Source organism: Rutidosis leptorrhynchoides, chromosome 2 (genome assembly GCF_046630445.1).
Source record: "Rutidosis leptorrhynchoides isolate AG116_Rl617_1_P2 chromosome 2, CSIRO_AGI_Rlap_v1, whole genome shotgun sequence".
Lineage (NCBI taxonomy): Eukaryota > Viridiplantae > Streptophyta > Magnoliopsida > Asterales > Asteraceae > Rutidosis > Rutidosis leptorrhynchoides.
In genome coordinates this window covers 621,242,278-621,268,057 of record NC_092334.1, presented here as the reverse complement: position 1 = coordinate 621,268,057, position 25,780 = coordinate 621,242,278, and the positions used below count along the sequence as shown (strand labels likewise).

The 25,780-nt window shown below is 34.6% G+C and overlaps 3 protein-coding genes and 1 non-coding gene across 5 annotated transcripts; 2 read left to right on the top strand and 2 right to left on the bottom strand.

Annotated features, from left to right (window-relative positions):
• Positions 1 to 2,663: 2,663 nt before the first annotated feature.
• LOC139893556 (histone H4) lies at positions 2,664 to 3,086 on the top strand. Its single transcript, XM_071876727.1, has one exon. It carries the CDS (start codon positions 2,700 to 2,702, stop codon positions 3,009 to 3,011), a length of 312 nt encoding a protein of 103 aa, XP_071732828.1. The 5' UTR covers positions 2,664 to 2,699; the 3' UTR covers positions 3,012 to 3,086.
• A 620-nt stretch (positions 3,087 to 3,706) lies between these two features.
• On the bottom strand, positions 3,707 to 6,710 carry LOC139893555 (UDP-glucuronic acid decarboxylase 6-like). Of its 2 annotated transcripts, none has more exons than XM_071876725.1 (13): positions 6,614 to 6,710; positions 6,116 to 6,214; positions 5,944 to 6,030; positions 5,727 to 5,814; positions 5,383 to 5,474; positions 5,165 to 5,229; positions 5,005 to 5,093; positions 4,839 to 4,916; positions 4,641 to 4,734; positions 4,447 to 4,513; positions 4,301 to 4,364; positions 4,124 to 4,164; positions 3,707 to 4,047 (listed from the first exon to the last, which is right to left on the bottom strand). In XM_071876725.1, exons 2-13 carry the CDS (start codon positions 6,194 to 6,196, stop codon positions 3,862 to 3,864), a joined length of 1,032 nt encoding a protein of 343 aa, XP_071732826.1. In that variant the 5' UTR covers positions 6,197 to 6,214; positions 6,614 to 6,710; the 3' UTR covers positions 3,707 to 3,861. The 2 variants fall into 2 exon arrangements, with proteins under 2 accessions (XP_071732826.1, XP_071732827.1); XM_071876726.1 differs by lacking the exon at positions 6,614 to 6,710 and adding an exon at positions 6,307 to 6,434.
• A 4,890-nt stretch (positions 6,711 to 11,600) lies between these two features.
• TRNAR-CCG (transfer RNA arginine (anticodon CCG)) lies at positions 11,601 to 11,673 on the top strand. The gene has a single exon. It is a non-coding gene; the product is annotated as a tRNA-Arg (tRNA).
• Positions 11,674 to 15,685: 4,012 nt separating this feature from the next.
• LOC139890050 (uncharacterized mitochondrial protein AtMg00810-like) lies at positions 15,686 to 16,873 on the bottom strand. The gene is made up of 2 exons (XM_071872957.1): positions 16,768 to 16,873; positions 15,686 to 16,659 (listed from the first exon to the last, which is right to left on the bottom strand). The coding sequence occupies exons 1-2, from the start codon at positions 16,871 to 16,873 to the stop codon at positions 15,686 to 15,688; spliced, it is 1,080 nt and encodes a 359-aa protein (XP_071729058.1).
• Between the last annotated feature and the right edge of the window lie 8,907 nt (positions 16,874 to 25,780).

The following is a 25,780-nucleotide window of genomic DNA, read 5'->3' as shown; positions in this document are numbered from 1 at the left end:
TCCTCGCGTCACCGACTTGTTCAGTTTGTTGTTGCGTTTCTTGTTGGGTTTGATGTTGAAAATGTCGTTGTGGAGTTACCCGAGTTCTAGTTGAATTTTTGTAGTTTTTGAAGCTGTCGTAGTTGATGAATTTGTTGTTGAATTTCTTGTTGGCTCATATTGAAAATGCTACTCGTAAAACCGGTAAAACCAAGTGAAGGTTGAGATTGGTTTGAAGATGACGAGTCGGGACTTGTCAGCTCGCCGGTGCCGGTTAAAATGTTATTATAAAACCACCAATCATTCGGGTTCGGGTTTGCCATTTTTGATAATTGTTTTAGAAAATATTACAGAATAAAAATGTGGGAGAAAATATAGATGAGATTGTATAGAAAATATGGTGAGTGAAGTCTATTTTATAGGTAAAATTAGTTAAAAGACCCGTAAATTTACGGGTTTGTTCAAGAAATACATACACAAAAATCTAAGTAAAAATGTTGTTGTATATAAATATATATTTTTTTTCAATATAGTTTAGTAGTAACATGTTAACACAGTATACAATGAATCAAATTGACCCACGCGTGTAATTTTCAATGAATTGTGTTCACAATTACCATCTAATAAAATAAAATATAGAGACGTAAAAGATTCATATGAAAAATAGAGAAGATGAAAAAGAGAAAAAAAGTAAATTAAAGTTCATAATAAGAGCACCGGATGTGGTGACACGTCAGTTCAGTGTCTTGCTGATGACTGGACGCTGACTGGACTGACACTGAAAATTGACATTGGTGAAAAAACAGGGAAATTGGGAAGATGATCAGTTCAGTGTCTTGGAGAGAGAAGAAATAGGGGAATTGTAGTATAGGGGAATTGTAGTATGCAGCGGATCAATTTTTGAATTTGAGGCCCACTCTCAACCAAATTCCTAACGTCTTGGCCAAGACTTTGGAAGAAGACTTTGGAAACTGACACTAAAATGGTGTGGGGTGACGGTCACTTGAAAGAATGTGGGCATCCGACGCTGAACTAACATTGACCACACCTCGTGCTCTAAGTAGACACCAATAGAAAGACATGCACATTTGTAATTTTCCATGAGATAACAATAAAAGGAAAATTCTTATAAAAGTTCACATTTCATTTATATAACTAATTAATTATTAATTAATTTATATCATAATATGATTAAAATGAATTATCATTTATGACATCATTAAATTATTTTAAGTATAACTTTACAAGCACAAGTTACAACTTTAGAAGTACTACATGACCTCAACAAAAACTCACTTTTTTATAAGTTATAGATAGATGGTAATATTTATTATTGTTAAATATTATTGTATATATTAAAATTATATCCGTTGCAATTATGAAAATCGAAGTGTTTGATTTTCGGTGTTTGAGTCAGAGGGTTACCAACAACACCAATCATATACTTCCACGTCGTCCAAACACACAAACACGCCATGTATCTATTTCGTGCTAGACTCTAACATGCCGTCACCTTATACTCATCAGCAGGTCGCACTAGTAGTGTGTCGCCTACGTGTTTGATGAAAAACCTTGGTAACGCGTCGCGTTAAACATAATGTTATAGGTTAGCAACATACACGCCGACTATATTTGCCTCTAACACGCCGCACTATGGCATGTTGGTCTAATTTCTCGCCAGAAAATGCCGTGTTAGGAGTGGTTTGAGACGTATGTAGTAAGGAGTACAAATTACGAGTACCTACGAAGTACTCCGCATATGAATTATGAAATATTAAATTAAGAGTTGTAATCCTCTTGAATCTAATAATTTGCTTGAAATCCAATGGACCAATCAGAGCGCGACATGTGGCGCGACAATTACATGTGATTAAAAAAGATATTTTTTTTAAAAAAAAAAAAAATTTGAATTTTTTTTTCCAAATTTGTTTTTTTTTTTTTTAATATAGCATGTCAAATTCAATCGCATGTGATTGTAAACCCAATCACATGTGATTGTAAAACCCAATCACATGTGATTCTCCATGTCAAATTCAATCAAATGTGATTGGAAAAAAAAATTAACATTTTTTTTTTCCAATCACATGTGATTGGATTTAACATGCAGAAGCATATGTGATTGAGTTTTACAATCACATGTGATTAACATGTAGAATCACATGTGATTTACTGAATGTTAAATTCAATCAATGTGATTGAAAAAAAAAAAATTAAAAAACACAATTTCGAAAAATAAAAATTCGAAAAAGAAATTTTCTTTTTAAATTCTTTTTTTGAATTTTTTTATCAATCACATATGATTGTTGCGTCAAATATCGTACTCTGATTGTTCTTTTAGATCTCAACTTAAAAGTTGGATTTATTTAAATATTTTCTCATTAAATTAAATATTAAATATTACAGTACTGTAATTGTAAGGTTCTAAGTAAATAACTCCAGCATTATATTCCACGTCATCAATCTACGCTTCCCTCAAATGCACTTGCGTCCATTGATTATATGTCGATGGACGGCTCAGATCGTTTTATAACACATACACGGATCGTAACATCCACCGTCCATTAATTTTTCACATCCCGCGGTTTCAAAAACACCTTGACCGCTCAAACATTCAAAATCCCCAATTTCCACCCCTTTATAAACCCTGATTCATTCTCCTGTCAAAAATCATCACAATCATCACCTTCACTTCTCTAAATAAAACATAAACTAATTCAACAATGTCTGGACGTGGAAAGGGCGGGAAGGGGCTCGGAAAGGGCGGAGCGAAGCGTCATCGGAAAGTGCTCCGGGATAACATTCAGGGAATCACAAAACCGGCGATCAGGAGATTGGCAAGAAGAGGAGGTGTGAAGAGGATTAGCGGTTTGATTTACGAAGAGACACGTGGCGTGTTGAAGATATTTTTGGAGAATGTGATTAGAGATGCTGTTACTTATACTGAGCATGCGAGAAGGAAGACTGTCACTGCAATGGATGTTGTTTATGCTTTGAAGAGACAAGGAAGAACTTTGTACGGATTTGGAGGTTAATTGTGATTAGATCTATGTACGTTTTATCTGATTGTAACGAATGATGTTTTAGTATTTGTAACTGATGAAATGAAATTGGAATGAATTGAACTTCTTAGTAGATTTTATTTTTAAATTTATTTCTTTCAAACCCATTATATGACTTCGTTTGGCATACTCATTATTCATGGGGTTAATATTCAATTTTCAAAATCAAACTCATCAACCAAACACTTGGTATTATACCTAGCCATATACTCTTGTTCAATTCAACAGTGCAAGCGTTGTGTTTTGTAACAAGTTAAGCTCATAGTCCTAATCAACTCCTAATATTAGATATTGTAATGCTTTATTGCTCACTGGATTGCTAAGTTAGGAAGAAATGATATTACGGACTATGATGTAAGAATTGGTAGATGCTTCAAGCAAAAAGTTTTCATATTTAATCAAGTTTGTATCTGTCAATTATTAGGAAGAGATCTGGATTGATTAAGATCTATTATAAAGTTGGGCACTTGGCTAAAGCAGAAGAGAGTCAACTAGGGAAATAAAGTTACTCAAAGGATAACAATTCACAACCATTGTACATAAACAATGTTAATTTAGTGGAAGAGTAATTGCATCTGTTAAACTTAAAAGGCTGTTGTGCATGGTTTTGATATGTTAGTTAGAGTAAACACATGACTCTCTCAATATGGAAAATCAATCATCACCATTCACAAAAAGTAATTGAACACATAATCAGATAACAGATCATTTCACATGAAACGAGTATACAATGTAAAAACTAGGACACAGACATGATGAAATAGCATAAACGGACCACTCATATTACTATATAACTTGTAAATAGGGTATCAAAATATAGGTCTCATGCAGTTTTAGGGATTCCAAGCCTTTTACGGAAGTCTTCCTCCATACGAGGAAGGCCATCACGCAACTTAATTGTTGGTTCCCAACCAAGCTCCTCCTTTGCCTTGGTGATAACTGGCTTTCTTTGGCGAGGATCATCGGGTGTGTTTTCCACATGTATAATTTTCACTTCTGGGTTTATCAGCTGCAATCCATTTTTCACATAGTAAACACACGAATTTATAATATTTTATCATATTTAAAGCAACTTCAGAACTGACCTCTTTCACATTTTCAGCTAGTTCAAGCATGGTGAATTCACCTGAGTACAATAATGAAGGATTAGCAATGCTGTGTCACCTGAGTACACTGTTCAGTTACGACCCGTTATATAAACCAACCCACCATTTGGCCACCTTTAGGTTATTTGAATATATCTAGTGACTAGTGTTACTGACCTGGATTTCCAAGGTTGATTGGTCCTGTATTATTTCCTTCCATTAGCCGAATAAGACCATCAACCTGATAAAATTGGAAACAAGGAACGCGTACTAAATAAACTGAAGGTGGAGAATGCACATGATATCTGACAAATGTAACTTACCATGTCAGATACATAACAAAAGCTACGAGTCTGCGTTCCAGGTGATTGAACTGTTAAGGGCTCATTGCTGCATAATAAGAGCACAATAACTCAATAAGTAACTGGCAACCATCAATGACAGTATAATAATTATAAACCATAATTATTCGCTAGCAGCTTAAGTCTCAAACAGCACTGTTGTATAAGCAAATTACCGAATTGCTTGAGCTATGAAATTGCTGACCACACGGCCGTCATCAATGTTCATCCTAGGTCCATACGTGTTGAAGATCCTAGCGATCCGTATTTCTGTTATAAACAGCAACAAGAAATATAAAACTCAACCAGCTAACCTTTAATTTACACATATGTTTTGTCATGCATTTGAGTATATCAAGAGAGGCACTACTCACCAATTCCATGCTTTCTATGATAGTCAAACATCAGAGTCTCAGCTACTCGCTTTCCCTCATCATAACAACTTCTGACTCCTTCAATGGAGCAAAAAATACAATATAACATCCATGTTAATATTTCAAAATACAATAAAAATGCAATATAAGACATATATAAAGTTACCAATAGGGTTGACATTTCCCCAATAGCTCTCATCCTGAGGATGCACAAGAGGATCTCCATAAACCTCAGAAGTTGACGTCAGTAAAATTCTGTAGGTGAAGGGGTAAAAGTTAATTAAGCCTGAAACATAGGAACATGATAGAACATGAAGGTTTCAAACCTTGCTCCAACTCGCTTGGCAAGTCCCAACATGTTCAAAGTTCCAATCACATTTGTCTTGATTGTCTGTATGATATTAATAGGATAAAAGATAAGTGGTAATAATTGCACATGAAATTAGCTTCATAGTGCCTTAGAATAAGCTAAAGCAAAAATGAAAAACAAAGGAGATAGAAGTAACAGTAACTGAACTTAAAAATTTATTACAGGTATAAGTACCTTGACAGGATTATGTTTGTAGAAGATTGGGGAAGCAGGACAAGCAAGATGGTATATTTGATCGACCTCAACCAACAATGTCTCTGTGACATCTGTATCAAAAGAATATATACGAATTTAAGAAACTCAATATGCAGATTAGACTCCCTAGTCCCTACTTGGTGATGACAATCAAAACTATACACTCTGTGGGTAAACTTCCTGATTAACCAAATAATTCTGTAATGCTAATTATAATGACATGGTAATGAAGGAATGTTGTAATCCGAAAAATGATATACTAATAATCTACACTATCCAATGCTAGCAGTAATATAATCAACAGCTGTACAACGATCACATACCATGTCGAATAAGTTCAAATCTTGGGTGACCAATCCATTGTTTTAGATTGTCCTTTGATCCTGTGAAGTAATTATCTACAACCACCACCTAATATGAATAGCAAGATGCTTTATAATAAACAAATAATATAATGCGAACACTCTAGACCTTAAATGCATCTATCAAGTGACCAAATATCATTAAATTCCATCGAACTACTTTCAAGAAACTGTGTACCTCATTCTTTTCATTTTGCATCAATCTGTCCACCAGATGAGAGCCGATGAATCCAGCTCCTCCAGTAACAAGTATCCTCATATTCGCCTATCAATGTCAAACAAGATTCATCTTATAACTTAAAAACGAATGGCAACATCATACACATTTTCGATCAGCGTCAACACTATACCTGAAAAAACTTGGCGGAACGTAGCGGAGACGGATTTGGGGGTGGTTTAGTAGTAGTGTGATTTGTTCCCTGTGCAGCCATATTCTTCAGATCACTTCACTGTGTGTAACAAGAAACAACATAACTATGAACACATACATCATATGAATTTGAATAATTTTCAACACAAAAGATCAAATCAACTCAATTACCAAATTAAGTATTAAATCACCACTTAAGCCCTAAATGTTTCTTCAACAGCATTATGAATTTCAAAATGCTAAACTTCTAATTATATAGTCGATCACATAAACTAAATAAACATTTTTTAAAATTCAGCTACCTAACTAAATAATTAAACTTCAAAACTACGAAAACTTAGATCAATGAAAGCTAGGTTGTAACGAACTCAAGGAGCATCATTCACACCAATCACTTTACAGATCTGAATCTAATCATTTCAAAAATATGCATAATTCACAAATTCAACTATTAATTAAAGCAAAATCATAAACTAACCAGTTAATTTTAGGCAAAATTGTTGAGTTTTATTGAAAAATTGTGAAATGTTGATCGACCTATATATACACATGCATTTGGTGTATTTTTTTATTTTATATGTATACGCAGACAGAGTGTGAGTATTTTACGCGAGTGATAGTCGTGGTGATTGTGTAAAAAGAGACGTCGATTTAATTGATTGTGGGCCCTTGGATTTTAAGTGTCGATATGAGAAGGGTTGTATGTTTAAGTTATGATAGAATGTGTTGCATGTGATTATTAATTTTAGTTTTGGAAGGAAAATTGAAAAATAATGATTTTTATGTAACGTTATGAAATCAACGTTTATTTATTGAACACGCAAGCGTAAAGATCGTGAATCGTGAAAATAACAAAAATAGGAATGGCCGAGCGGGTTGAAGTTTTTGGCGAAAAAGTGGGAGTGAATAATAATACGGAGTAGTGTTATCTACAATATCAAGGATCTCTTTTCTTCTTTTAACTTAAAATAAATCACGAAAGGATCTGTTTCTTCTTTGTATTCAAATTTGGAAGACATTATATTTTTATATGTTTATATATGTGTATATACGTAATTTGTATGAATTATATATGTAAAAAATGTAGATAAGAATGTGTAATTTGTATGAATTATATTTTTTAGCTATTTCGACATCGAATACTCTCATTGTCACTCGCACACGTGTTAGGAGAAAACTATTCACACACCATCGTCGCATTGGATACCAGGTGTACTTTGGATTAAACCGAGTGACTTAGGGCATACACCTTTATTTACCACAACATAATCTTTGAGAAAACATCCCCTAGATTCGAACATGCGCCAACTATGACTCAGATCCAATTCAGAGCTTATCCACTCAGGCAAAGCCTCGGTGGTAATTTGTATGAATTATATATGTACTCCGTATAATGTTGTTGAGAAATCATATTTTAATGTGTTTAATTCATTTTCAAAGGTGTTGTATAGAAAAGAAAAAGGAATATGAAAGAAATAAATAAGAAACTAACATTGGAGTTAAAAATGAGTTTTGCTAATGTGTCCATGAAACACATTAAACTTCAATTAATAATGAAGTTTCTTTTTCTTTATATATTATAACTAGAAAAATATTGGTCCGCGCGATGCGACGGGGCCTTTCAGATTGCTTATTCATATTTAACGTAGTGTCATGTATTTACAAAATCAAAAACATGTTATCGGTATGTTTGGAAACGCGTGATTAGTACCTAGTATACCTAAGGACTCCGCGCTTTTAACGCCATAAAATCGCATAAAAAAGGAACCGAACCATCGATATGATGTCGTTAGTTTATGTTGTTTATTATACGTGTACGTATATGTATGGGAAAAATATCCCGAAATAAACGTTTTTTAAAAACAGTTCATTCGCGCATAGCTAGTTGCGTTGTGTTCGTAAAATTATTTCGAGTTGAACGGTGAAGTCGAGAAAATTTAACTCTCAGCGAGCAGAGAGATATGTCACGTTGAAAATTTAGGGGGAGTTTATATAAGTTTTTCAATAAAATAATAATTTTATGTTTTTTACTCCTGAAAAATGTGTAAATTGAACATAGTTTGGGAGGATTATTTGAAAATTGTTGTTGTCGTTTGTATTTGATGAAACGTCAAAATTCTTTATTCCCTATAGTGTATAGGATTAATAATTTACATTTAATTCTCATTAATTCAATCTAGTATTTATCATTTTTATAAAAATATATCAAAATTTTCTAATATTTAGTAAAGTTACTGAGTTTATTAAAACTTCTTAATGTATGCCACATTGACACATATTAGCAAAATCCTTTAAAGAAACTGTTATTTTGATCGTTAAGTATAAAATTATTATTTATCCGTAGTGGTTAACTAACAATACTTTTTGATGCGTTTTGTTTAATATTTTGGTCCAAACTTTGATGAGCTCAATTCAATAGTAAGCTGAAATAATGGATAGAGTTAATTATATGAATGGGCCATGTAGTTTGTGCTAAATTATGTCGGTAGTCTCTAATTCTTAAAAGTTATAGACATAGTCCTTGTGGTTTTAAATATGTTTGGCGGTAGTACATTTGCCAACGTCTGTTATCTCTAGTCGTTAAATGAAAACATGTGTTATGCACATGACGGGTAAATTAGTCAATTCGTCTTTATGTATATCCACTCCATTTTTTAAGGATTTAGTTTCCAAATGTTAAAAGATACGCGAGATTATACAACTGTAAGCCCTTATCGTTGGAGATTATACGCAAAAACAGAAACCTCCAACATCTGGATCACTAGGTTTTACGATGAAGATACAAGAAGTTGAAAGTGATTTCTCTTATGGTGAAGATGAACGTGAAGATGAACGCGAAGATGAACGCGAAGATGATCAGAATATTAAGTATTGATATAATCTGCAAGTATAAACTGATTGTTGATTTAATATGATTCAATCAACTGATGATTGTCATAGTCTGGTTGCATTTAAAGGGAATTGATATAATCTGAATGCATATAAACCGAATTCAACTTTTCTTACAAATGCATTACAACTGTTTTGAAGCCACTTTTCAATTGTTTAGAATGACAAGTGCATGATAAGGTAAAACAAGCTATTACAGAATGACAAATTGAGCATGGTTAGGTAAAACAAGCCACTTTTCAACTGTTATGAAGCTTAGCAACAGTTTTGAAACATAGTTGTCAAACTAAACAGTTTACACAGCCGTAACAGTTATAAAAAGTGATGCATTTGTAAAATAAAATTCATACCGAGAAATTGGATTAATAATTAAAATACAATTACATACATGATCACTCACGAAATCAGATAACATAACAACTTTCTAGCTCAACAACAAACATATGACTGTAAACATAATCACTAAACCAAACAAATAAATCCCCAAAATAATCCTAAGTCTTCGAATTTCAGTATCATTAACTTTAACCTTGGCCTCTAACTTGTTCTTAACTCGAATCAATCCCGGTATCATCTCATTCGATTAATTGAACATCACATGATCCACAAACCGAAAATATGAGCATGGAACCCTGTAAATTGTAACAGAAATCAAGTTGTGCTAATAACAGAAATCAAGTTTTAGAAATAATTTCACCCGGAAATCAAGTTATGCGAATAAGAAAAATCATGTTGAACACAATTGTTCATACCTGACATGTGTAAAAAACTGTCGACCATAATTAGAGGCAGTCAAAAATGTGCGAATAAACATACTTCTACCACACAACCTCTTAAACAATTTCGATTGTGTAAACAACTCTAAATTAACACAAATCATTTAGAATCCTACAATTGAAATATTTGAATAAGGGCCTTTATTGATTGAAATCGTAAGTCAAAAAACATATTAGATCTTTTTGGCTATTGGTATGGATAAATGGGATGATGGGGGATTTTATTATATTATTGTGTAGTGAATTACCAATAAGCCCATCATGTGATTATCACATGTTTATACTTAACGGATAGAATTAACGGAAGTTATAAATTGGACCACCGTAAAACAAACATAAAACCACAGGGACTAGCGGTATAACTTTTAAAAGCTAGGGACTACCGGTATAATTTATGTTAAACCACAAGGACCAACCATATAATTTACTCAAATGGATAAGAAACTTTAAAAAAATGAGTTAAGAAACGGACAATTGTAATTATTTGAAAACTAAAGTGTTCAATTTAATCATGATCGTCTCATTAACTTTAAAGACCATGTTCAAAATATAAAATGGACCCTTAAAAAATAAACTTTTTAATATACATACAAATTTAATATTACTGAAAGTAATCAACATAATAAAAAATAAAAATTCTCAAAGAAACTGGATCAACGTGTTTATTCTTAAATAGTTATTATCTCATTATAGTAAAACTATTTTTTAAATAAAACGACACTCCAAACATTTTTTTTAAACAAAGTTAACTATTTCTAATCAATATTTTTCTATTTATCATTATTATCAATAGTTATTAACAAAACATCAATTTCTTATGACTTCTAAATAAATTATTAAATGATCATTGACGTAATGTACATGAGTTAAAAGTTAATTCATCCTAATTTAAAGGAATTTTTACAATATCTTTTGTGTTTTTATAATTTTTTAGTTGGTCTCTAATGTTTTTTAATAAGCAAAACTGTTTTAGAATTGATGTATTTTTTTTTCCTTTCATCATTGAAAGAATAATATATTGATTATTCAAAATGTGGGGCCTTTTAATATTTTGAGCCATGTGCGATTCTCACACTAGCATAGCTTTAAGTGTTAATCTTTGGCAAAACCGAATCAAAGAAACTGAACCAAATCACAAACATCCTTCTACAATAAAACGTTTAATATTGAGCTTATTATTATACATAATACATCTACATCTACATCTACATCTACATCTACATCTACGTCTACGTACATATAGAATAGATAGAACACACATGATAAATAAAGAGAAAATGTAATGATAGTTTTTATTTAAAAAAAGAAGAAGATGAACATAACTTATAACTTCAGGGACTAAAGCTGTAAACTTAGTAATTTCAAGCTGATGGCTTTAATCCGCAATTACGACCGAGTTCTAAATCATCTCATGTTAATCTTTGGTTTATCTTTGAATATCAGATCAGATCTCCGAGGTATATGATTCCTGTACTTAGCTTTACTTTATTATTATCTGCTTGTTCTTGATCGATCTGAGATCTAGCTGTTATTTAGGTTTAAACTGACCCTTTTTAATCCATTTGTTTCGTGATCTCCCATGCCTATGTCTACTTAAGATATCTGTTAATTAGATAGGGATTTAATAATTATAATAAGACGAAGATTAGATTAGTGTGATTAATCCAGTTTTTGTTTACCACAATTCATTATTACTAGAATTTGAGCTTGATTTATTTTCGTATTTGTCTGAATTGTTGTTTTAGGTCAAATATAATTTTTTTATGTCCATTGGTTTGTGCAATTGTTTGTGTAAGTAATGGTCGCATAGCGAAGTGGATATCGCGTTAGATTCCGAATCTAAAGGTCGTGGGTTCGAATCCCACTGTGATCACACAACTCTTCCTTGTTTTGTTTTTATTCATACTTTTTTGTATGCTTGTGGTTTACATTAAAGAAAGATAAAAACAAAAAGAAAGAAAAACTTACTAGTACTTTTTTGAATCACAATTAGTTGTTTGCTTGCAGTTTTCTTCTATGGACCATAAAGTTGTTACAGAGTATGTTTGTAAGGCATCTTTTTTTCATTATGCAGCTTTACAAGTGAAGTTTAAGTCCATTTTGGAGCTTGAATTTACAAATTTTGGAATTGAGTTTGAGCTCAATTGTTTCAATCTTAAATCTGAAACTATCTACTTGCACCTTATGAGTATTCCTCTAATGAAATTGGGAGATGATTTTTTTATGGAAGATTTTACTTCTTACATGGAAAATAAAAGGTTCCTTGTAAATTTATAAATTGCAGTAACAAATTCCTAGTGAAAATCACCTCTTAATGGAAACATGTCCTTTGCTGCTTAGAGTTTCAAGATGATTCCTGCTATTTATGTTTCGCGTATGATCTGAAGTTTTGAAACTAATTTGAATTCAATTGCTTATAATTCAAAGCTGTTTATCTTGAACTTCATTCGTTATAACCATGAATTGCGGTTCATACGTCTAAGAAATATATTCATTAATGTGTTTTGTTATTACATCATTACAGTATGGTTATGTGTGATTGCCATTCCTTAATAGTTGTGTCGTTATCTTGATTGTGATGGAAGAAAAATTGTAAATGTTCGTCCATCTTTTGAATATGTTGATTTTTAGGAGTAAGGTTTAAATAATATCTATCATGAACGATGTTAAGTGAACCCGACGAACGTACTTATGTCGTTCGTCGACAAGTGCTTGGAAAAACTGAATAGACCGTTCGTCGGATTCACTTTACATCGTTCGTAGATGGCTACCCGGTGGCATAGTGAATAGACTGTCCGTCGGATTCACTATAGTGTCGTTCGTCGATCGTCACCCGGGGTTTATGGTTAACCATAAGTGTCGTGTTTGAGTTAATTGCAATCCACATGAACTTTCTTATTGTGCCCTACCACTTTATATCCTGTAATAAGAACAACCAATTATACTTGGCTGCTCTTATATGTTGAAAGTTGGTTTTAAGTATTTATAAAACTTCTTCCTTTAAAGAATTTGAAGTCCTGCATGATACAATACTCTTTTTAGGTATCCTTCACATATAAGCTCACAATTCATATCTCACCTAGTGTGTGGTTTGTTTTGTTTATTTATCTGAGTCTTATATATTATCATCTCACCCTGTCTGTTTACTGCATATGATTTCGTAATTATGTTTTTATTTGTACTTTACTGCATACACCACCTATGTGGTATTGGGTTTTGTTGTTGTTGTATTGTTATAGGTCTTTCAAGATCCATTTCACTTACTAAGCTGCTAAGATGGTTGAAATGACTACAAGATTACTCATCAGCTATAAGATGATGATGGCATGGTTGTATATCTTTTTATAACTCTATTATCAGCTGAAGCTTGTGGATTAATTTGTCAAATGGCTTCTGATGTTCAAAAGTATTCAGTTTTTTTTTTTTTTTTTTTTTTGAAAGGCAAGGCCCCAAATTGAGGTTGGTGGGGATTGAACTTGGGTCCCCTTTGGAGACCGAAATATAACTTAATCAACTTTATTGAACAGATATGCTATAATTTTGATGATATCTGTTATAAATTTTGATGCTATCCTAAATATTATGACATACCCCAATTTTTTTTTAACGGCATGACATACCCCAAACGACTAACCCACCTTATGGCCACTATCTTCGTATCGGAACCAAAACAAAACAAAAAAAAAAAAAAACCAAAATAATCAACATGTTGAATGAACCGTCCATCCTAAGTCGGTCCGGTAGACGCTGCCCGCCTGCCTGCCATAATTTTTCTTATTTTTATTTTTATTTGATGATTTTGCGAGTCTGTACATGAGGCAGTAGGTCAAAGTTATTGTCTTTTAACGGTGTCTTGCAATTTTCACTTGGATAGACTTAGAAGGAGATATTATTTGCTTTGTATGCTCCTTGTTTTATAATTTTATGTTTATGTTTATGTTTACTATGCCTACATTTTCATGCAGTTAACTCCCATATTAATTAATAATTAAAAAAAGTTGTATATATGTGTCTATTTATGAATGGTCAGTACTTGATGAACATGTTCAATCGCACCTAGTAAGGCTATACGTTTTGTTGCTGCTTTCTTTAACCAACACTTTCGAACAGATGAGTCTAATGATAGTGCTATTTCTGCCAGGCCTCATATGGTGATCTTCAAACGATCGATCTGTTTTGGGGCACATTTAGTTATCGTGCTTGCCTTTTACTTGCTGCTGATGAAATGAAAGACGCTTTCTAGGAGAAAGGTGACCTCATTCTTCACATGTGATTATTTTATCTTATATGGGCCGCCGGAAGGGTTGGTTGAGATTTGATCTATTATGATTATTAATTAAAGCATATAAGTGTCTCACTTGTTAACTTTAGTTCTTTGGTCAAGTAGCAAGCAATCTTCTTTGGTTAAGTTGAGTTAGTTTGATAGCAGGCGGTTAAAATAGGTCACACCAGGTTTGATCGACGTGTGAATACTTTTTGAAAATCTAATACTCCCTCCGTCTCATATAATAGTTCTCGCAAAAAATACATAGTTTAAGAAATCTCATAATTACAATGTACTATTTCTTTACACTTTTATCATTTACTTCTTACCCAACTTTTTGTATTACTCGGTATATGCAAAAGTTAAGTTTATAGATGAAATATACTTTATTTTTCTTATCTATTTATAGAAGTGAAAAATTAATTTGGAAGATCTCGAAATGAAATATTGGACTTTCAATATGGGACGATAATATGCTAGTTATTATGATTAAGAAAAGTAAATATTAGTAATAACTATAATAATCTTGGTTTATGAGAAAAATATTTGGTAGTAAGATATGTTTGTTATCTTTCACCTTCTTGAATTGGGTTATCTTTGATTTAGCGCTTCGAAAAAAAATCTTTCAGCCTGTTTGACGGTTAATATTAATATATGACATGTTTAGGTGAAACACAACTCAAATTGACCCAACTCATGTGAATGAAGTGTGATTATTCTTGTTTGGATTGCATTTTTATTAAGTCATGTTAAATATAAAACAATATTAAATCACTCAAGAAACATATAATTTAGCTATCACAAATAGATCTTTGCTTGAGAAATATTACAAGTAGTGTAGAGATTAATTAAATATTACAAGGCTATAGAAGTCATCCTAGTCAGCTGACTAGTTGTTGATTAGTCAGAAAATGTAAGGGTTCCAACCGGATGTGTCAAATTCGATCTAATTAGTCAGGCTGGTCAATCTACTTCAAGGATCTCTAAAAATATATAGATCTTTTTTTTTTTTTTTCCCTCCAATTTGAATCCAACGATAAAACCCATAAATCTTTTCACGATCACTATGTATGGAGGTGGAAATGTGGTTCTTTTAAGGGAAAAAAAGAGGGATAATTATATGTTTTGTTTAATTACGGAGTAATAAAGAAGCATAAATGACAATGGTCCTCCATTCATGCATGAAAATAGAACATTATAAAACTTAAAATAGGAATTTTACTTGCAGCTTTGTATTTGGTGTATTCGGCATACCGTACAAAACTAACTACATACAATCCGCGTTTGCAGTTCCTAACTTTGACCCTTCAATGCCTAATATTTATGTTTATCTTCTACATAATGTTTAAAGTTAAAAGTTAATCAAAGTCCGAGACTAGTTCCTGAGTCGTTCTTACAAAGTCTCGACTGTACAACAACACCAACAACAACATTATACAATCTTGCATTTGCAAGTGTGAGAAAGAGATTTGATCAAAAGCATTCCGTATGATTATTATTCATGAGTATATATAGGTACAAATTAGAGATAGAGTACAATACAAATACATAAAAGATTACAAAAGATATTACTCCGTAACAAATAATCTTCTAGTCTTGGAGAATAAGGAATATAATTTCCTTATATATTTATATCACTAATACCCCCCCTCAAGCGAACGGGAGGAGGTCCGACCCGAAGCTTGGTACGAAAAGACTCAAATAGAGTCTTCGGGAGACTCTTGGTGAAGATATCCGCCAACTGAATTGTGGTGGGCACAAACTTAGTAACTAACTTTCCAGAAGAGACGAGCTCACGTATGAAATGGTAATCAAGATCAATGTGTTTAGCGCGTTTATGAGACACCGGATTCTGACTCAAGAAGAGAGCACTCTTATTATCACATAGTATAGTTGGCCGACCTGGAGGAAGAACATATAGTTCATGCAAAAGATGAGTAATCCAGACAATTTCAGCTGCTGTGTTCGCCAAGGCACGATATTCAAATTCACAACTAGAACGAGCAACAGTTGGTTGTTTCTTTGCACTCCAAGAAATCAAGTTTCCACCGAGAAATATCGAATAACCATATGTCGAGCGGCGAGTCTCAATACAACGAGCCCAATCTGCATCAGAATAGCCAAGAAGAGTAGGCTTGGGCGAGTGAAGAAAGGATAAGCCATAAGTAATGGTGCCTTTAACATAGCACAAAATCCGCTTCACTGCTTGAAAGTGATCCACCGTAGGAGACTGTAGAAATTGGCTTACCTGATTTACGGCATAAGAAATATCAGGTCTGGTGATGGTAAGATATTGAAGTGCGCCAACAAGGGAACGATATTGAGTAGGATCCGCAAATTTGGTGCCCGTAGAAGTGAACAGCTCGGCAGTAGCAAGTGGTGTGGCACTCGGTTTTGCTTCTAGTAACTTTTCTCTTGTCAATATATCATGTGCATACTTAGTCTGACTAAGAAATAAACCGGTAGTGGTATATGTTACTTCAAGTCCCAAAAAGTAACTAAGACGACCGAGATCTTTAATAGCAAATTCTTGATGAAGACGGGAAATGAACCGAGTGATAGTAGCCGAGTGATTCCCTGTGATAATAATATCGTCTACATAAACAAGAAGATAAAGCAAGCAAGTGTTGCGTTTGAAGACAAATAATGAGGGATCAGAACGACTACAAGTGAACCCTTACTGAATAAGAAACGTGCTAAGACGTTGAAACCAAGCGCGTGGAGCTTGTTTGAGACCATATAACGCCCGTTTTAGCCTGCACACATGTGTTGGATGTTTCGGATCAATAAAACCAGGGGGTTGTTCCATATGGACTGTTTCATTTAAATGTCTGATATGGCCAAAACGGACGGTTTTGTTTGTGCGATGTCGTCAGCTCTGACTATCAAAGGGGGTATTAGTTTTAAATTTATATTTAGCGGGGCCTAAATCTTACTACTCCTTATTATGAGTAAGGGAAGTATGACCTAGAGTCGTATTTTTGAGATATCAGTAGAATCGAACCTATATCTAAAACTTAAGATAATTATAAGGTGCAGGAGTAGTGGGTGATTACCTAATATTGGGTTTTCTAGATTAAGTAAATAAAGTAAAGTACGATAAAATTTGTAATTCAGATAAAGCTAAAACAAGTGCATGTTACGATTTCATCGATTAGTTTGCCGATATTATGGAATGCTGGCTCATGGATAGGCAGTGACCTTGTATTTACTATACTAGTCCTAAACGCCCCTGTCATAAGACATGTCGCTGGATAATGCGATAGTCTTGAAGATTCTGAATAGAAAACAACGTCTCTTACCCCCGACGCCCGTGCAGTCTGACTACAGGCATACACGTTCAGACGGCTCATCCAATTGAGCGACTCGGTTGGGTGACGTATTAACATTCCGAAATGATCTAAACTTTCTTAAGTATAATAGAATACATGGTTTTCCATATCTGAGAGACGCGATGTATCTTAATGCTTTCGTTAGTGATTGGTTTAAAAGATAGTTAGGCCCTTAAAAAGAGTTTAACCTATAAAGAACACCATGGCCAAGTCATGCTGACTTCCATGAATACGTTCGGTTATCCTAACGGTCCAATCCTTTATGTGTTCGAACAAACAGTTCCTTAATCAACTAAGAATCCCTCAAGCGGGGTGCAATGCTTGAGACTGCGTTATGGTGAAGTGTACTAGTCAACACTAACCGTGTTCCATGGCCTTACTTAGCAGATGTACAGCTTACAATAATCGTTGTGCTTCAGCGTGCACGTACGAAGTTTATATGCTTGGTCACTACACTAGCATGGTCTGGGACCGACAATGTACTAGGGGTCTAGTCAGATGTTTCACTACGAAAGAGTCCTCAGTCAGAATCCAAGGCTCGGTGGACTTACTACAACCGGTGTGCCTCAGTCAAACTCATGTTGTATCCGATAGACTTCTCTTACCAAGGGGTGACACAGATAGTGTGCTCTGAATTAGGGTTCGCGACTTCCCAATAACAGAGTCAATAACTACGTTCTATTAGTTGGAAAAGCGATTGAGTTCAAAGCATAACCGAAAAGCATTTTGCTAACATACACAAACCATAACATAGTTTCGGCATTATAACTGATTACGTCATAACATACACTAAAGATAACTACTCGCTAATCATGGCAACAGTATCACAAAGCATAATAATGAAAGACATTATATAAAGACAAGGGATAAAAGTACCAGTAGATTAAACGAGTTCCGAATACAAAAGTGACAACTTCAAGACTCCAGACCGCTCCTAATACAATCTTCGGCATTCTTCTCCGGGTACTAGGTTTCCCGCACGGAGTCGATGACCTTGAAAGTATGACTAATATTGTACAAGAGAGAGAAAGAAGTGAATTGAAGTGTCTGTTGGAATGAATGACAAATGCCCTTTAAATAAGCCAAAATTTTCCCTGTAAACGGCTGGCAGGCCATTTGGCAAGCCGTTTGCCAGACCAGGCCATTTGCTTGGGTCGTTTGGCAGGCCGTTTCTGAGCCAGGCAAGCCGTTTGGCAGGCCGTTTGGCTTTCCTGGTCAGCTGGTTTTCCTGGATCGCAACTTGATTTCTTGTCTTTCACCGTTTTCGCTCTAGAATCTTCGTTTTAGCTCCGATTCTCTTGATTCTTTTTGCACCATCTTTGTAATTACTAATTCTTCAATTCTAGCCGACGAAGTAGTTATTTTGCTGATAAAGTTCGAATCTTTCTTGTTTTTGGGCCTTAATACCGGGGTGAAAACGTGACTTTTTAGCCGATATCAAATATCCAACACTTAGACTTTGCTTGTCCTCAAGCAAACTTCTCGTTTTTACTTCAAGAAATCTTTTCGGAGTTTCGTTTCTAGTAGCCTAAGCGGTTTGCTTTTTATTATAAGAGCGAAAGATAAGGTGAGTCATCTATGTTAGGGTTGAAACTATCTCTACAAGCATGCGAGGAGGTTACATGACTTAGACTAGCTTTCACGGGTCACTCAAATCACTCAACTGTTTAAGGTTCCATATAGATATGAGAAATGAATTTCACTCATAGCCAGTCATGTTGTACTCATCGTCATAGGCTTGATAAAGAATCAAATCCTTGCTACTAATGTGAAAACGGTAGTAACCATAGCTTCTAGGTCATTTGTCAATAATGGAAAGGAAATTTGGAGTGGTGGTGAAGTTGTTTTAAGGGGTGAAAAAGGGTAACATAGTCTCGTAAGACTTTTATTTCGGAAAACTTAAGATAGATAGAAGTGCTGGTATTTTTTTGAGAAGCACTTTTGAACTATTCTTCTTTTTGAAGTGATAGGCATTTGTGATCAAGTTCTTCTTCGGCGTTTCTCTTTATAAGTTCTGCTCCTTTTTTCAGAACTTTGAATTTTTTTTTTTTTTTTGGTGTGGAGATTTCATCTCGAGAAACTTTTTGCAGGTAAACTTTTTCAAGACCTTTGCGCGTGATACTTGAGAGGTTCATAACATTGGGTTTACGGGAGGAATCTCATTTTCTGGATTTTCGAGTGATAGCAAAGATAATGTGGATGAGGTGGTGTGGTAGAAGTAGCGGAAGTGTGAGAGGATTTTGACAAATGGCTAGCTCTTCTGATTATAACCGAATCACGTTTCGTTACTTGGAAATGCAGATCTAAAGCAAGTTCTGATTCCGAGCACATACATCGGCACTCTCAACGGAAAATAGTGAAGCATTAAAGATGAATGCTGATCTTATTTGGGGTGCCTCACCATAATCAATTTAGGTCGATAATGCCTAGTCATGCAATGCTCTTTTAGAGATTCGGTTCGTCCTAACTAGATTTCCACCTTATTTAAGCCTTATTTTTATTTACAAACGTTTCAGGTTTTCAAAAATACTTTTTCGAAAAGGCTTTATTTTGTTAAAAAATTGAAATTTGGCTTAAAACTTGGAATCTTTGTAATGGGTTATTTTAATACAGCATAAAAAGATTATACCAATATCCCACACTTAAACGAACATTGTCCTCAATGTTCCTAGTGTATCCCACACTTAGGAGTTTTAGTTAAATCTTTGGGATTATTCGTTTAGTGTTTATTTGGGTTGGGATCCCACACTTAGTGGTAAGCTTAAGATGTGGCATAAAAATTTGAGCTAGTAGCGGAAAGAAAGGGTACCCCTAGCAGACGTGGTTGCTTGTGAAGAGCTGGCTGGCTTGGAAGTCCTGTGCTTTATTTATCGGCTCATTTGTCATCCTTTATTCTTCTACTCAACTTTATTGCACGGGTTGCCTCCTGAGAAGCGCTTTTGTTTAAGGTCGTTGGCTCGACCTTAGTGATGCTCAGAAAGTAGTCATTTCCCTCTGGTAGTTGTGATCTTAGCCTTCTCGAGGGAATGTGAGTCTTGGTGGATAAATTCTGAGAAAGTGTCGGACCAAAAGTGGTAACAGGTCCGGTACTTCTCTTGAAGATCTTCTGAAAGAAAGATAATGTGCGGTTTCGGCTCGTGACAAATCTTGAAGTTCGATAAGAATATGATCCACTGCTCTGCTGATTGATCCATGAATTTCGATCATCGAGGCAGTGCTGGTGGTGATTATCTCCCTGTTAGGATGCTCATTTCGGAGATCTTCAAATAGTGTCAGAAATTGTAACTTCAGTATTTCAAAATCTTCTGATCGGTGTTCTCCGCAGTAAGAGTCCGTAGCTTTGCACAGAGTAGTTAAAAGGCGAAGCTGAAAAGAAGTGAAGAGCAGCCCTGACCCAGGCATTAGCGTCACCGTTTTTGAGTATATCTCCCTACATCCGGCTTTGAATGTGAAACTAGGATCCGTGGATTCTTGAAAGATACGTGCTATCTGCTTCGTAACGTAGGTGGCAATGTTGACTCGGTCTGGTTCAAGATGAGAAAACGGATTGTTGCGTCTTACTTCCTCCGTGACTGCGTCTTGTAACTCTTTGATAATTAGATCGGCGTGGTGATCAATTGTTACATAAATTACTAGCCTCTCTGGTGTGCTTTCAAAATTATCCCTCTCCAAGAGGGCGAAAAAGCTGTGAATATCCTCGATCATTTGAAAATCAGAGTGATAAGTCAGGCGTCCAGTGGAAAGATCCATATGCTTCCGGATGAGAGTCAGTAGTGCTCGTTGGTTTACTGAGAACGGAAGTGCAAATCCGGCTAAGGCGTTGTAGACCTTAGAGTAAACGATCTTCTGATCTCGACAAAATCTCATCTCTAGAATAGTGCGAACTACTGAGTCGTGCTTTCGTTGCCTTTCTTCGAGGTAGATATGATCGTGAAGGGTATTGATAAAGTCTTGAATGCGTTCTTCTAGGATTTCAGCATTATTGTCTTCTCTCTGGAGATAACGATCGTATTCGTTCTTAATAGCTGTGATTCTCTCGGTTAAGCGTAGCGTGTAGTAAATTGTTGATTTATGGATGGCTTCGAGAATCTCTTCAAATTCATCGGTGTCATTGATGAAGGTTATCATGTCGGTGTGAGTGGATATGATTGGAATTCGATCTGAAGAAGAGTCCGGCTCCTCCTAATCTAATTCGGATGGAGAATATGAGTTATCCAGAATGTCTTCATGTGGTTCTTCCTCTTTATCATTGGTAGAATAATCGTCTGTAGATTCGTCTGATGAACGGGTTTCGTCAGTATTCTGGTTCTTCACCTTAACACTTTCGGGATCAATTTCTATGTTCTTAACGTCAACCTTATCAGTCTTCTTCTTGAAGCGAATGATTAAACTGTGATCTTTAGTCTCAAGCCTCATTAATTCTTCATGATGCTCCGGGCTTGGAGATGGTATCATCGCAGTTTCTTTTACGTCTTCCATTTCCTCTTCCTCCTCAGGTTCTTCCTCTTCCTCTATTTCTTTGCTGGGATCCTCTTCTTCCATTTCTGGGTCGTCAACAGGCTGTGACTCGACACCCATCTCGATATCTTCGGCTGGTGGTGGAGACTCATCATCGGAAGTGATCCGTCTGGTGAAAATAGCAAACATCTCTGCCTGTCCAGAAAGATCGGTAGGTCCGTCAATTTTAAAGGTAACGCTCTCCCCATGTGATCGTAAGATCAGGCTTTGATTGTACACATCAATGACTGTCCTATCCGTATTCATAAAAGGTCTTCCAAACACTATTGGTGTGTGTAGGTCTTCCTGAATGTCCATCACCACGAAATCCGTAGAATACAAGAATTTGTCGACTTTCACCAAGACGTTCTCAACTATGCCCTTAGGATATCGAATTGTGTGATCGGCAAGTTGGATTGTTATTTTGGTTGGTGACAAGTCTCATAACTCTAATCTCTTGTAGAGAGAGTAGGGGATTAGGTTGATATTTGCTCCGAAATCTGCTAGCGCATGAATGGTTCCAGATTGGTAGATCGAACACGGGAAAATGAAGCAGCCTGTATCTCCTAGCTTCTGTGGTAGAGAGTTTTTGAGTACTGTTGAGCAGTCTTCACTCAGTGGAATTTTGTTAGAATCTGGTATCTTTTCCTTTGTAGAGAGAAGTCTTCGGATATATCTCTTTTGATTAGGCACTTTGAACACGGTGTCCGGGAATCTTCCATCAAGTTTGAAAGAATCAAGCTTAGATGGTTCCTCATGTAACCTTCCAGGATAGGATACACGAACTGGAGTTGCGGTGGACAACTGCTGAGTAGATGTCGATTTGTTCTTGATTCTAGCTGACCTTCTCCGTAGTTCTTCTCCTGGGATTACTGAGTCCATTTTCTTAGCTTCCTCTATGTGGGGATTTTGGATAGTATTACTAGGTAACCTTCCCTGAGGTCGGATTTCAAGGCGTTGTGATAACTGTCCGAGCTGCGTTTCTAGACTTTTGAGAAGAGCCAGTTGATTTCTCATTACTATCTCTGTCTGGTCTTGTCTAGATGCAGTTCTCTGATTTAGCTGTTATTGTCCTTGAATGAACTGTGTCAACTGATCGTCAGTTCCGAGAGTGGGGTTGGCTACTTTTGTAATTTGGGTGGTTGGGGAATTTTCCTCTGCTGGTGGATCAGTGAGTGGAAGTGGTTGATCGTAGGTCAACTGAGATTGTTGGGGTGGATAAGGTGGGTAAAGATAGCGAAAAGGTTGGTTGTTTCTTTGGAATTGGTTAACCCTAGGTTGTTGATTGAAGCCGGGATTTGATTGGAGAGCTGGATATTGAACGTAACAGACTGAACCGTCAGGGTTTTCGTACTCAACTTGATATTCTTCATGTAGTGACCCGAACTTTTCCATGTATATATATATTAAATGAAATTGTTATTTACATGATTAAGTGTTTCCAATATGTTAAGCAATCAAACTTGTTAAGACTTGATTAATTGAAATAGGTTTCATATAGACAATTGACCACCCAAGTTGACCGGTGATTCACGAACGTTAAAACTTGTAAAAACTATATGATGACATATATATGATTATATATATATATATATATATATATATATATATATATATATATATATATATATATATATATATATATATATATATATATATATATATATATATATATATATATATATATATATATATATATATATATATAGTTAACATGATATTATGATAAGTAAGTATCTCATTAGGTATTTTAACAATGAGTTATATACATAAAATTGAGTTTATTGAATTAAGAAACTCGAAACGATATATATAACGATTATCGTTATAACAACGTCTTACTAAATACATATGAATCATATTAAGATATTGATACACTATGTTTAATCATGATAAATGATAAGTAAACATGTCATTAAGTGTATTAACAATGAACTACATATGTAAAAACAAGACTACTAACTTAATGATTTCGAAACGAGACATATATGTAACGATTATCGTTGTAACAACATTTAACTGTATATATATCATACTAAGATATATTAATATATCATAATATCATGATAATGTAATAATTTAACATCTCTTTAGATATAATAAACAATGGGTTAACAACATTTAACAAGATCGTTAACCTAAAGGTTTCAAAACAACATTTACATGTAATGACTAACGATGACTTAACGACTCAGTTAAAATGTATATACATGTAGTGTTTTAATATGTATTCATACACTTTTGAAAGACTTCAAGACACTTATCAAAATACTTATACTTAACAAAAATGCTTACAATTACATCCTCGTTCAGTTTCATCAACAATTCTACTCGTATACACCCGTATTCGTACTTGTACAATACACAGCTTTTAGATGTATGTACTATTGGTATATACACTCCAATTATCAGATCTTAGCAGCCCATGTGAGTCACCTAAAATATGTGGGAACCATCATTTGGCAACTAGCATGAAATATCTCATAAAATTACAAAAATATTAGTAATCATTCATGACTTATTTACATGTAAACAAAATTACACTTCCTTTATATCTAATCCATATACCAATGACCAAAAACACCTACAAACACTTTCATTCTTCAATTTTCTTCATCAAATTTATCTCTCTCAAGTTCTATCTTCAAGTTCTAAGGGTTCTTCATAAATTCTATAAGTTCTATTTTCATAAAATCAAGAATACTTTCAAGTTTGCTAGCTTACTTCCAATCTTGTAAAGTGATCATCTAACCTCAAGAAATCTTTCTTATTTACAGTAAGATATCTTTCTAATACAAGGAAATATTCATATTCAAACTTTTATTCAATTTCTATAACTATAACAATCTTATTTCGAGTGGAAATCTTACTTGAACTTGTTTTCGTGTCATGATTCTGCTTCAAGAACTTTCATGCCATCCAAGGATCCTTTGAAGCTAGATCTATTTTTCTCATTTCCAGTAGGTTTATCCACAAAACCTGAGGTAGTAATGATGTTCATAACATCATTCGATTCATATATTTAAAACTACCTTATTCGAAGGTTTAAACTTGAAATCACTAGAACATAGTTTAGTTAATTCTAAACTTGTTCGCAAACAAAAGTTAATCCTTCTAACTTGACTTTTAAAATCAACTAAACACATGTTCTATATCTATATGATATGCTAACTTAATGATTTAAAACCGGAAAACACGAAAAACACCGTAAAACCGGATATACGCCGTCATTGTAACACCGCGGGCTGTTTTGGGTTAGTTAATTAAAAACTATCATAAACTTTGATTTAAAAGTTTTTCTTCTGAGAAAATGATTTTTCTTATGAACATGAAACTATATCCAAAAATCATGGTTAAACTCAAAGTGGAAGTATGTTTTCCAAAATGGTCATCTAGACGTCGTTCTTTCGACTGAAAGGCTTTCCTTTGATAGGTGGGGTATATCACATTGGGGAGACCGTAAGTTACGCCGTGTTTTCTTTAAAGCGTTAAATGCGGGGAACCCAAATGCAATTTTACGTTACGGGTTAAGAACCTATTTTGACTCAACATATCCCAACATAGGATTTCGTGAATTAGAAAGAGCTTCTAACATGCAACATAAAGAAGCATGTTATGCTTATGGGTTAGTGATGTTCGCTTCTTACCAAAGTGAGAAAAAGAACATCGGATTGCAACTTTTAAATAAAACTTTCCCACAAGTGGCGGATTCAGTAGTTGGGGTGAGAAACAAGGTTTTTAGATTATTACGGGGCTGTTGGACATTACGAAACCCTCATCCTTTTGACGACATTACAACATGCTGCCTAGCCAATGGTCATAACAGTTATTTTCCACAAGACCAAGGATGGGAAGTCGTCTTAGTAAAACCAGAATGCATGACTTGT

What these genes read in the sequence shown, in the direction of transcription:
- LOC139893556 (XM_071876727.1), top strand. Translation starts at nt 2,700, where the DNA reads ATGTCTGGACGTGGAAAGGGCGGGAAGGGGCTCGGAAAGGGCGGAGCG.
- LOC139893555 (XM_071876725.1), bottom strand. Translation starts at nt 6,196, where the DNA reads ATGGCTGCACAGGGAACAAATCACACTACTACTAAACCACCCCCAAAT. An exon ending in GTTCCGCCAAGTTTTTTCAG is followed by an intron (nt 6,031 to 6,115) that starts GTATAGTGTTGA and finishes TGACATTGATAG; the next exon opens with GCGAATATGAGGATACTTGT. An exon ending in ACAAACATAATCCTGTCAAG is followed by an intron (nt 5,230 to 5,382) that starts GTACTTATACCT and finishes AATATCATACAG; the next exon opens with ACAATCAAGACAAATGTGAT.
- LOC139890050 (XM_071872957.1), bottom strand. Translation starts at nt 16,873, where the DNA reads ATGGAACAACCCCCTGGTTTTATTGATCCGAAACATCCAACACATGTG. An exon ending in TCCACGCGCTTGGTTTCAAC is followed by an intron (nt 16,660 to 16,767) that starts GTCTTAGCACGT and finishes TTGTTTATGTAG; the next exon opens with ACGATATTATTATCACAGGG.